Raw genomic sequence first — 12466 nt, 5'->3', positions numbered from 1 at the left:
TCTAAGCCTAAAATAGACCCTCGGTACTATCACTAGCTGTAGGGCTAAAAAAGAGGAACCTGCTATTATTGTACGCCCCACACTTGGCCATGCTTGGAGTGGAGTAAAATATTAATTGACAGTAAGTATTGGTTTTAATAAAGTTTCTGCCTGCTCACTACTGTATTAATTCGGACTAATTACGTAGTAGTAAACACTCGTGACTCGTGAGAGACCAGTCATTCCTAGCCTTGGCACCTTTTATCACCCTGCAATGTCCAACGCTATTGGTACCTTAAAGCAAAGGGTTGTAGCGCGTGGTCCAATCTTGTTTGTTTGTGGTAGTAGTAGCAATGTAGTTATGTAGTTATGTAGTTATGTAGTTATGTAGTTATGTAGTTATGTAGTTATGTAGTTATGTAGTTATGTAGTTATGTAGTTATGTAGTTGTGTAGTTATGTAGTTGTGTAGTAGTGTACGAGCACTGACGTCGGAATCTATTTCAATCACCGAGCTAATTCTCAGCTATCTGAGCCAAGCCGTCGGATGCTACCAGATATACCGCCGGGTCCTGACAGCTAGCATGAGATAAACTCAAGCGAATGTCGATCCTCCCACCGCCACTACGGGGCATTTACTACTACTACTATTGCATCTTTTCAGCCCCGTTTTTCATCATCCAACTCCGGGCCGGTACTAGGTACGTAGCATCGCAGCAGCCATCGCTAAATGCTAATACGTAGTCTATCTCAGCCGCAGGATGAGGATTCGCTCGGGTGTCATTAGCCTACTTTCCTATAAATAGCACAAGCTCCTCTTTATATTTTTTTTTATTTTATCTTATTCTATCTTCACACCTACTATCCAGACTATACAAAAACAACAAAAATGAAGACCACTTTGATCTCTCTTGCCGGGCTTACTGCCCTTGGCTCTATGGTTGCAGCTGATACCAGTATGTATATTCTCCTATTACTCTCATCAAAAATGCGAAATTAACAAACCAAACAAAAGTCCCCAATCAATTCTTCGTCATCACTCTCGAAACAGGTGGACCCAAAGCCTCGCTTAGTGGCCAATACCTCGACCTAAGCCCAGTCGTTGATGGCACCGCCACGGTGGACTTTAAAGCCTCTGGAGACCCAGTGTACTATATCGATGACGATGGCAAACTGGTCGTGGATACCTTCCGGCCTGGAGGTTTTTTCCCCGTCGGACCCGCTTACATCGATACCGACAACAACTCAATCTTGAAATTCAACAACGAGACCACTTTCGACTATGCCAAGTTCGCTGTCGACAACTTTACGCTGGTGTCTGAAAATGCAAGCGACCTGTGGTTCTGGTGCCCTCTTGATGGCTCTGCAAACGGTACGGTTGCCCTGGGACCCACCGCTGGAGATGGATGCGAGCAGGTGGACACTATCAATGTTTTATACACCGATTAAGTCGCATGGAGGGACACGGAATGAGAGGATGGATGCTGGCAAGTTTGTTTACTTGCTTTGAAATGTTTCATCGAATGTATATAAAATGCGTATGTAATCACGTCTGGCTTGCAGAAACTGTTGGTTCAACTTATTGATTATTGCTCAAGAAACATCGTTTCTCGGTATATAATTAAAATCAAGTTCCAAAATAAACCATTGAATACAATGAGCTCATCTAAAATTAATACCTGATCCTTGAAACGGCAACATCTCGGCCTGGCAGGTAGTGTTTGGACTCGGAATTTGGCCCGCCAGATAAGCCTGAAGGTGCCGAATTAGGCAACTTGATGGAGATGACGTAGCAGTGTGCTAGGATGTACAACACAAGTCAGCTAGGGCGAAATCTAGAGAGAGGATCGTGGAAGAAACATACCCCTACAGAATTTTGCTCGATTACCACAGATCCTGGAAAGACGGATGACATTTTATAAGCGCTGGTGGACAATGGTTAGTGTAAAGAATGTTTGATTTATGGTGACGACTTACTTGTGCTTTGGGGTCACGGGGTCAATTTCAGAAGTAACGAAGAGAATTGGAAAGGAGGTATTCCTAGTCTCCATTATTGAGCGCTGAAGTTTCCCGTGCTCAGGCAGCTCAGCCGTAAAAGCCCTACAAGCCACAGTATTGGCATTGTTCGGCCAGACCTCGCCAAAAAAGGCGCTTTCATGGGTTAGTTTTTCTACATAGACTCGGTATTCGCCAACATTTTCAAACTTTTGGCCCCCGTAACCATCAACACACTTTATCAAAGTATCGGCATCAACAGTGCTTCCAGAGGTTCCATTATTGCAAGGGTTTGCGGGTATGCTTCCAGAAGTTACCGCTTGCATATAATTTGTAGTGTTTCCCTCCTCCAGCCCGGAGAGGATGTCGGCTAGAATAGGAAAATTCGCCAAAGGGTCGTAAAGGGCCTGTAAAGTGTATTGCTTAAGGTCCGAATACGTCGCTAAAATTGGAATTTGGCACATCTGGGAAGCAGGGACTGGCACAGGACTGGATTTGAGTTTTTCAAACATTGTCTGAAACCGATCGCTGATATTGCTAACAGAAGGCCCCCAGAATGAGCAGTTCCGAGGTCCAGCTTCGTAACAATACTGGTGGAATTTATCGAGGGCCCTTTCTGATTCTTGTAGGTTTGTCTTCCACCCAAGATCGTAATAATCAGAGGCGTCCAAAACGCCGTCTGCAATGATGCGACCTACGTTGTTGGGAAACATAGAAGCAAACGTAGTAGCCAACACGGTCCCGTAGCTCATTCCGCAGTATGACAGCCTTGCATCCTCTTCTGGTCTCCCCGCTGCAACTTGCTCTGCCTTGATATAGGAAAGTAGATCACGAGCTACAGCCGGTGTGCTGACAAAACTGGCATTTCCGTCTGACCCGCCTACAGTCGGGTTGCAAGCCTGTCCAAAAATCGCAGCGGCGTAAAATTGATAGTCAAGAGCGGTTGACGATGCGTTAGAGACGTATGGATAGTATAGTTTCTCAAACTGGGCTCTTCGCTCCGGGTGACCAGGCCAGCAGTCTACAGTCGGGCCACTATATCCAACGCCACGTGGATCGAAGCCGACGATGTTATGCTGAGATCCCATCATTCCCGACACTACTGCTGCATTTTCCACGAGAAAGTCAGTGTTTACCCCACCCGGACCACCTAGAAAAAGTTAGTCTATATGAATTCATATCAAAATTGCCTAACAAACCTATGTTGATGACTATATTTTGGGTGTCCGCCGTCTGGTTCTCGGCAGCATATTTCACAATCGCAATAGAAGTACTCCCTCTCGCAGGATTTCCATAATCAAGCGGAACCTGTAACTTGGTGCACGTGAAGTTGTCAAAGCATGACGTCCACTGGAGACTAGATGATGAAGGAATCTAAAATGCGGTTGGCATGGGACACCTTGTTTGAACACAGAAACATACTGAAGCCCAATCATTCGCAGTATCGCGAACTGCGTTTAAGGAAAACGAACTAGCCGAGGCGAGGAGTGCGTGGACAAAAATGGCCAATGTTGTTTTAGGCAATAGAGGGCCTAAAAGCCACGATCCGAAACTGAACATGGTGAAAAGAAATAAACAGATCCGGCAATAGTGAAACCCAGAAGCCCCATTATCATGAATATAAGTATTAGAGACCCTGTGGAACGAAAGAGTATTGTAGTATCCAAAATTGGGCACCTTCATTGTAGTGCAACGTCGCTGCCGTCAAAAATATACGAAGTCACCGATGTGATGTGTTGAAGAAAGAATGGCTGGCGGGGGCTTTCCATTGGTAGGACTCCAAAGGATCGACAGAGCGATCGCCTAGCAATCAACAAAGACAATCACATGTACGCAATATTATTGATTGATGATAAGCACCTTGAATGTATCTTTTTTGCAAAGTTTGCCGGTAACTGGCTAATCCAGAGAGAAAATACTGGGTTAACAGCGGTGAATGCAAGGCAACAACGATATGCGACGGAAATCCATGGTCTTTGTCCATCTTCGGTGACGATGCGTGACGTCCGACAGAAATAGATTCTTTGCTGGTTGAGATTAGGATTTTTAGGCAGACGAAATCCGGGGGGTGGCTATTTGCGACTTTATTTACATGCAAGGAGGAAATCGATATTTAATTGTGGGCGGCATGAGGTCGTACGACGCTACTTTAAGCACGATTTAATAATACATGTAGACATCAGAAAACAAATTCACGTCGCCTGATGTCTATATCTAGTCGCCTTAGGATACTTGATCGCATAATCCGCCAACAAAAGTCATTTTGTAAAAGAAATATGTTGAAGCCATTTCCTCACACCGGTATGTACATGCGATCGGTTTGAAAGGAGGTAAAAACATCAATGTCATTTACATGTAGCTATTCAAGGTTGTTTCCGGCGATACCTCTTATATAAAAGGACATAACCCTAATGCGTTGACTCGTACCTGGCCACTATGTTATTTTGAAATTAATTATTAACTAAATAGCTCAAAGCAGGACCGTGCAGAGCCGAGCTTTGGGGCCAGTCGTTACACGCAGCTTACTTGTTGATGGCCTTTTGGGATTTGGTGGATGAATGCAGTAAATATAGCTTATTAACTAAATGTATGTACCAGGAATCCAAAGGTTGCCATGTGCTTCAAGTGTTTGTTGGTAACTATGTAAATGGATGCCTTGACGATGCCTTAATAATGCCTTAGTGGTGCCTTAGGAATCAGGTATCAAGTGCCATGTGCTGTCTTGACTCGACAGCCAATCAAAACAACACAAGGAAGGTGCTAGACTGTTTAGCGTATGAGCTAGTCCAATTGCAGAAGCGGCTCGACCAATCATCCAATGAATTGCGCCAATGAGCGCACGCGACGGCTCCACTATTCACGCACGGTCAAAGCCCTGAGTCTCAGGTAACCAATCACAGGTACGAATATCCGGTTAGTTGCAGCACTAGTCCAGATCCGGAAGGTAACCCTATCTTCGCATGCGACACTCACCAGTCGCAACGAGAAGATCACTCACCCTCAGGGACAAAAAAATCCCCGACTCTTTTCCTTCCTTATGCACTTACTCAGCACTGTATCGCTGAAAATCGGCCATGGAGAAGTTTCCTGACACCATTCCCCCTCAAGAGACTGTGGCAGATGCTCAACCGCCCAAGAAAGACGAGCATGACAATGGCGATGCCGAAGCGCGGTCCATTCGCGCTGGCGAGAACGACCTTCTCAAAGGGGAGATTGTCGACCTGGTCCTGGCGGCTAAAATGAACCTGGTCAATGACGTGAGTGCGCATAAACACTGTCTCGCTGGGAATAGAGTGCTGACTGCAATTGAAGGCCATTGATGAAATCGGCTTCACCCCACACCAGTGGAAGCTCTTCGTTCTTAACGGGTTTGGGTACGGTGGCTATTGTTTGTCGGAAAGGTTGTCGAGTGGACTGAATAGCTAATTGAGCGGCTTTTTAGATACGCTGTTGACTCTTTGATTCTCCTGATCCAGTCGATTGTTTCCACCCAGGCCGTCTATGAGTTCCAACCGTCATATTCTACGGGGCTGACAATCGCCGTCTACGTGGGAATGCTTGTCGGTGCCCTGTTCTGGGGACTTTCAGCAGATGTGATCGGGCGCCGCTTTGCCTTCAATGTATCGCTGTTTATTTCTTCCATCTTCACTATTGCCGCAGGCGCGTCTCCAAACTGGATCGTACTCGGCTTGTTCATCTCCCTCAGCGCGTTTGGCGCTGGTGGAAACCTGGTTTTGGATACCGCTGTGTTCTTGGAGTATCTTCCGAGTAAACAACAGTGGTTGGTTACACTGATGGCGGCGTGGTGGGGTTCGTCAATCATCGCTTCCGGGGTCGTCAGTCAACTGGTGCAAACTAATATATCGGTGTATAGGACTTGGCCAGCTCATTGCGGGTCTGTTCGCCTGGGCCTATCTTCCAAAGTATTCCTGTTCTGATGCTGCTAGCTGCACCTACGACAACAATAAGGGGTGGCGCTATATCTGGTATACTTCAGGGGCCTTTGTTCTCGTCCTGTCAGTACTCCGCGTCACGGTCATTCGTCTGCAGGAGACACCCAAATTCCTCGTTACCGAGGGCCAGGACGAGCAGGCAGTACGCGTGCTACAGGGTATCGCGCAAAAATACAATCGCCCTTGCAGTCTGACGGTGGAGATGCTTCAGCGCCTCGGCACGATACAGCGTCCGAATCAAGGCGGCAAAAAGAGCCGGTTCTCCTTTAGCGAGGTAGGGTTCCATATCAAGGGACTCTTTGCCACTCGCAAAATCGCTCTTTCGACCTCACTGATCTGGTTTTCGTGGATACTAATCGGCCTAGCCTATCCGCTGTACAATGTCTTCCTGCCGATGTATCTTTCGTCGCGTGGTGCCAGCTTTGGTGTTCTCAGCCCATATGTCATTTGGCGCAACTACGCGCTGGTGAATTTCTCTGGCATTCCCGGCCCTATCGTGGCCGGCTTTATGTGTCGTTCGAAATGGTTCTGGGGTCGACGAGGCACGATGGTTGTCGGGGCGCTCATCACCATGGTCTTTTTCTTCTGCTACACGCAGGTGCGGACTGAAAGCCAAAACGTTGGCTTTTCGTGTATCGTCAACTTTTGCCTTAACATCTATTACGGAACGCTGTATGCGTATTCCCCGGAGGTATTTCCCTCTGCGCACCGTGGCACAGGTAACGGGATCGCCATCGGATTCAATCGAATCATGGGGATTGTAAGCGCTGTGGTCGGAAAGGCTGCCAATGTTCGTTCTTCCGTCTCCATCCTTCGGGGGCAAGTAGGCTAATTCATCCGATCTAGACAAGCACTCCGGTTCCGATATTCATTTGTGCTGCGCTGTACGCCGTCATGGCAGTTGTTTCGATCGCCTTTCCATTCGAGCCTTATGGTCGACGAAGTGCGTAGGTCATTGGCTTCAACACCACGACGTATATATAAACGATCAAGTGATATCGGCCGATATATATACAAACCAATTACCTTTATTTAAAAGTTGTCATTTGAAGGAGCCATATAGTGAGAAATAAATGTGGAGTAAAACACCTGGAGTTCAACAAGGAAAAACAAGAAAAAACAACAAACTTAGTCATCAATTGATCAAATGTTTTCAGTTTGCAGTGTTTGCAACCCCCACAGGATTAGTCAGGTACCCCACACACGTGACCTTGGTATTCGGTCAGCAGGATGCAGCCAATAAGCGCGGCGCGCCAACTCCGCCTGCTTGCGCCCCCGCTTAACACCCACGATCGATGCTACCAGTTAGAGACAACTGGATGCGCGCAACTTGCAAACGAGACACGGGCTGCGTTGATGTATGCTGACGTCTACTGGATACATACTCGTCCAGACCCGGTATTTTTGCGCTGTTTTCCGCGCGGTTTTGGGCCTCCTCATCGGCGTTCGTTGCCAGATGAAGTAGATGAAAAATGAAACCATGGACGTCGACGCAGCCAGTGTCGCGGCAACTGGAGAGTTGTCGATTACAGGAAGCCAGACTGAAGAGGAAGTGAATGGCGAGGAGGACTTGGAACGACAACGGCCGGCCGAATATAAGAAGAAACCTACGGCGATCACAGCGTATGTTGCATCTGCTCACCTTTGACGGCGTTGTGGTGGTTTTGTTTTTTCACGTGCAATTTCCTTGTTTGTACTTGTTATCTGAATTATTTGTTATCTAACTTTAAATGCAGATGCGAGCTCTGCAAAGCTAGAAAAGTGCGCTGTGATCGCGCAGAACCATCGTGTGGATGGTGTACGCGCAATCGGCGGGTGTGCGTGTATAGAGAACGACAGAAACCAGGTTTCCGGGCCGGATATGTGCGTGAACTCGAGACCAAAGTCAATAAACTCGAGGCAATGCTCCAAATGCTCGGTCGTCGAGTCGAAGACCACATTTCCAGCAAAGATTCAGGGCAGACGGGGCCGATAAACCTCGAGAGACTGCTGTCGATGGCGAGCGATAGTAGTCAACAAAGTCCCAACCCACGGTCACCGTCAGTTATAGAGACACTGTCTCCAGATACAAGCAGCCATGAGCGAGTGCGCCCTGCTCGCGCGGCAGAGTTGATGTCAGTGCAGTCGATGGTGAACACGAGTAGGTCAGCCGACATGTCCCAAGCGCCGCTGGAACTGCCGCCTGTTGAGCTACTTTACAGCCTTGTCGACCTTTATTTCAAACATGTCAACACGTGGTGTCCAATATTGGATCGCCAAATCACTGTCGAGGGGTTATTTCGGTCGTCCAAACACGACGAGGCAGATCGAATTGTTCTTTATGCCATGGTGGCAACTGCTCTACGGTTCAGCAAAGATCCATCACTAACCCCCGAGTCGCGAGAGCGATACCACACGTTTGCGAAAGAAAGGGTCCTACTTCACAGCCTACAAACCCCGTCGATCAAGTCTCTGCAGGCTCTTGTTATCCTTACATGGGACTTTTTGGGATCGTCCGATGGTCCAGCAAGTGTCAATATCCTCGCAGTGCTAGTGCGCTCTGTTTTACAACTCAATCTTCAGGTGGAATCGGGCCTATCTCTTTCTGCTGCTGTTCGCGCACATGCACCTCCCGGTCGACTACGCGACACTGTCCTTCCTCAACCCTCCTCCTGGATCGAAGAAGAGGGTCGCCGACGGCTCTTTTGGATGATTTACGTTATCGAGCGGTACGCAGCCGTAGCCACGGCGGCAGATCTCGTCTTGGACGAAACCGAGATTGACCGTTCTCTCCCCTGCCGGTATGATTTGTTCTCGAAAAACCATCCAGTCGAAACCCGCTGGTTCTGTGGACCTGGCCGGTCGAGGATGATCATCAACCAGCCTGAGAATCTGGGCAGCTTCTCTTACCACTGTGAAGTCACGCGTATTCTCAGCCGAGTGCAGCAATTCCTGCAAACTCCGGTGGATATTTGTTCAATGTCAGAAGTAGAACGATGGCAAAGCACCTATCGCGAGCTCGACGACGAGCTGAGCGCCTGGCTCAGCAACCTGCCTGACGACTATAGCCGAATATCTCAACTGTGCCACTCGGACCCTACAAGCAAAATTTCCAATTGGATCATCATGCATGCCGCATTTGTCACCTCGGTCGTGCGGCTGCACTCATGCGCAGCGTATCCGCCCGTCCGATCCTATATATTCGCGCCTTCTTACAACGCCTCCCAACGCTGTCTCACTGCGGTGCAAAGTCTCCGCGAGATCGCCCAGGATGTCCTCAACACCGGTATGCTGGATCTCCTCGGTCCGCATTTTGCATTTTCGCTGTACGCTGCCGCCAGGCTGTTGCTAGTCCACACAGCCTGCACGGGGAGCGAGACCGACACGAGCTGCCAGTTTTTCATCGATGTTCTTGAGCAAATGGGACATTACTGGAGCATTGCTCGCCAGTACGCTCAACAGTTGGACCAAATATGGAAGCGGGCACATATGGACTGGCAGATTGGCGGCGAAACGACAAAATCTGCGCCAAAGGCACTTGCAATAATGCGAAGGTAATTAACTTCCTTACCCCCTATTTCTTATTCAGATATACTAAGATATAAAATGAACATAAGACGAGCATACGAAGTGCACATTTCGGCTATCCAGCGCCCCTCTACGGCAATGAAACCTTTGCCGACCAAGTCGGCATCGGTGGAGGATATTGAATACCTCGAGGTATTTCATTTTTTTAACTACCCGCGTCTACCAACCTCAATGGTCAATAGCCAGAGTCTTTACGACTATTTTTTGAACGTGGACGCGATCTCGGCGGGCAAGGACTATTTCATGGCGCCGGCGCCTCTATCCATCGGGTCGTCGGAAATGGGCTGGTCTTATTCTAATTGAGCAGAAGACTATATGTGATTATGCGACAAATGTACACTATTTTATGATATCAAAATATTTTGTCTTCTATTAAAACAACAATCTTTTGGGAAAAGTCCCAATGATCTATAATCTATACAATGCACGAACCTGAAACCCGCTGGACAAACACAAAAAAAAAAGAATGAACATAATAGTTATTACACGGCAACATCCTCCCTCAATCCCATGGAACGCAAGAATTTGACTGCGTCGGCAAACTCCTGCTTCTGTCTCTTCTCATTCCACTTGAGCTCTTCGCCCATGATGGAGATGACGGTAGGGAGGGCCTGGAGTGCAGCCTGCACGTCCAAAAAGGCCAAGCGCATGCGGCGACCAACAATGTCAGCGGCCGTCATGGCGTACTCGCTGCGGATAGCATAGCGAACCTCGCCGTCTACAAAGGGGAAAGCAGCACCGGCGATACGCTGGGTGGGTTTGTTGGCTGGGGACGAGAGGGAAGCAACTTCCCATGCCCGGTCACCGTAGTTGTGGGCAAGGTGCTCTGCGACGTCGTCGGCCAGCTCGAAACGCTGGACGAGTTCGTTGTGCAGTTTTGGAGAGAATCCATGAGCACCGACGAGGCGCAGTTGTTGTGTGCGACATTCGCCGTCCAAATCAGTGATTTTGGCAGTGCTAATACCACTGATGTTGGACGAGGGCAGGGCTTGTGGCTGCAGGTTGAACTCCTTGACGGCGTGGTCGACAGCATCCTCAGCCATTTCTCGGTATGTGGTCCATTTTCCTCCCACGCAAGTCAGTAGGCCGGACTCGGAAACGGTGATGAGATGGCTACGGGTGAGAGACTCGGTGTTTTTGGCATTGGGATCGCGAACCAAGGGACGGATTCCTATTAGTCAATTAGTATGTGGAGAAATAGTATGACTGGTTCATGAACACTCACCAGACCAGGTTGCCAGCACGTCAGATCGCTTGACAGTGACATCTGATGCCAACAAACGGTTGACCTCGGTCACAATCCAATTGACCTCCTCTTCCTCGGGGATGGGCTCGTGCTCAATTGCACACGCCACGTCTGTAGTGCCAGCCACCATCTTTCCTTGCCAGGGCAGCAGGAAAATGACACGGCCGTCGGACGAAGGGTCGATGAGACCGAGGTTCTTAGGTCCAACCCACTCGGGCAAGACGATGTGAACACCGCTACTAGGCATGACAATTTCTTTCATCGAGGGTTGGTCTTGCTGCAGAATGGCATCTGCAAACGGCCCGGTGGCATTGATCACACCTCGGGCTTTGACAACGAACTCCTGGTCGTCGGAAAGCACATCCCTGAGCTTAGCACCGCAGATTTTACCGGCGGCGTCTTTCTCCAAACCAGTCACTTCAACGTGGTTGGCGACTGTCGCACCGTAAAAGGCAGCAGTCATCGCGAGCGAGACGTTCATACGCGAGTCATTGTGTTGTCCATCGTAGTATACCAGGCCACCAACGTATTTGGTCGCATCCAGGGTCGGGAATTCCTGCATGGCCTTTCCGCGCGGCATAAAGTACGAGGGCTGCAAGCCCTCCGATCCGGCGAGCAGGTCGTACATCTGTGTGCCGATCCAGAGATAAGGAGCTTCCCACCAGTGCTTGATGGGCAGCAGCAGGGGCAACGACGACGACAGATGCGGGGCGATGTCGAGGAAGTATCGACGCTCCTTGAGCGCCGTGCATACCAGCTTGTACTGCTCGTAGTCGAGCTCCTTGACGGCCTTTTCGAGGTAACGCACTCCGCCGTGCACCAGCTTCGTGCTCTTGCTGCTCGTGCCACTGCTGAAGTCGTCACGCTCAACGAGGGCAACCTTGAGGCCGCGAGTTCTCGCGTCCAGGGCGATTCCTGTTCCCGTCGCACCGCCGCCGATGACCAGCAGGTCGTAGACCTCGTCGGGGTTCGAGCTGCTCTTTTTCAAGGCGGCGATCTGTTGGTCACGCGGTGTGACCTTGGGGAATTGCGGCGGGGAAGTCAGGAACGAAGGCACAGAGCTGTAGTCTGCGTCGAGCGGGCGACGACTACGGAAGGTGTACAGGGCGGCTGTCCCGGTGACAGCGACCGCTGAGGCTGTGGCGGCATATCGCAAGAAGCGACGCGATGTCGAGCGAGACGCCATTGCTTGGTATCTCGAGGTTGTCTGGTGCGGGCAGTATCCGGTGATTTTTCTGTAGTCACAAAAAACAAAAGAGACTGCGAGCGACTGATGGTCGGCGACAAATATATACCCCTTATCGCCACGGAACACACGGAACAATAGACTGGCAAGAAAAGAAAAAGAAGAGAAAGAAAAAAAAGAGAGTATCACAAGATGCGATCGTCTTATTATTCTGCCAGCGGAATTCCAGGGCAATCAGTCTCACCGAGGGAAGAGACCGCCAAGCGTGGAGGCAGTAACCATTTTCCACCAGTCGCACGAGGCGAGGGCTCGGCGTGCCCACTGCCGCCTTCCCCACTAGGACTAGCCTGTGGCTGGCCCCTTCCGCATCGGGACAGCTGCGGCGGGTCCCTCGGCCAAGGCATGCACCGACGCCTGCCCGAAAGGGAAGTCGCCCCACCTCGACCTCGGAGATGGGGCCGAGGTGCAGGGCAGGCACGGCACTATGCCTCTTCTGGACTAGTGCTGTGGCGAGCCACGGCTACGTCATATAAACACTCAA

General features: G+C 49.6%; 4 protein-coding genes across 4 annotated transcripts; 2 read left to right on the top strand and 2 right to left on the bottom strand.

Annotated features, from left to right (window-relative positions):
• Positions 1–867: 867 nt before the first annotated feature.
• Positions 868–1427, top strand: TRUGW13939_04746 (uncharacterized protein; the record flags this gene model as incomplete). The annotated part of the gene is made up of 2 exons (XM_035487913.1): positions 868–934; positions 994–1427. The coding sequence occupies 2 exons, from the start codon at positions 868–870 to the stop codon at positions 1425–1427; spliced, it is 501 nt and encodes a 166-aa protein (XP_035343806.1).
• A 213-nt stretch (positions 1428–1640) lies between these two features.
• On the bottom strand, positions 1641–3533 carry TRUGW13939_04745 (uncharacterized protein; the record flags this gene model as incomplete). Its single annotated transcript, XM_035487912.1, has 5 exons — positions 1641–1778; positions 1843–1903; positions 1956–3123; positions 3173–3347; positions 3396–3533. The coding sequence occupies 5 exons, from the start codon at positions 3531–3533 to the stop codon at positions 1641–1643; spliced, it is 1680 nt and encodes a 559-aa protein (XP_035343805.1).
• Positions 3534–5047: 1514 nt separating this feature from the next.
• On the top strand, positions 5048–9796 carry TRUGW13939_04744 (uncharacterized protein; the record flags this gene model as incomplete). Its single annotated transcript, XM_035487911.1, has 9 exons — positions 5048–5230; positions 5286–5347; positions 5416–5783; positions 5848–6716; positions 6773–6869; positions 7236–7324; positions 7392–7549; positions 7663–9459; positions 9523–9796. 9 exons carry the CDS (start codon positions 5048–5050, stop codon positions 9794–9796), a joined length of 3897 nt encoding a protein of 1298 aa, XP_035343804.1.
• Positions 9797–9975: 179 nt separating this feature from the next.
• TRUGW13939_04743 (uncharacterized protein) lies at positions 9976–11925 on the bottom strand (the record flags this gene model as incomplete). Its single annotated transcript, XM_035487910.1, has 2 exons — positions 9976–10664; positions 10719–11925. 2 exons carry the CDS (start codon positions 11923–11925, stop codon positions 9976–9978), a joined length of 1896 nt encoding a protein of 631 aa, XP_035343803.1.
• Between the last annotated feature and the right edge of the window lie 541 nt (positions 11926–12466).

This window comes from Talaromyces rugulosus, chromosome II, assembly GCF_013368755.1.
Source record: "Talaromyces rugulosus chromosome II, complete sequence".
Taxonomy (NCBI): Eukaryota; Fungi; Ascomycota; class Eurotiomycetes; order Eurotiales; family Trichocomaceae; genus Talaromyces; species Talaromyces rugulosus.
Note: the sequence above shows the minus strand (reverse complement) of the source record. Positions and strands in the feature narration are given on the sequence as shown.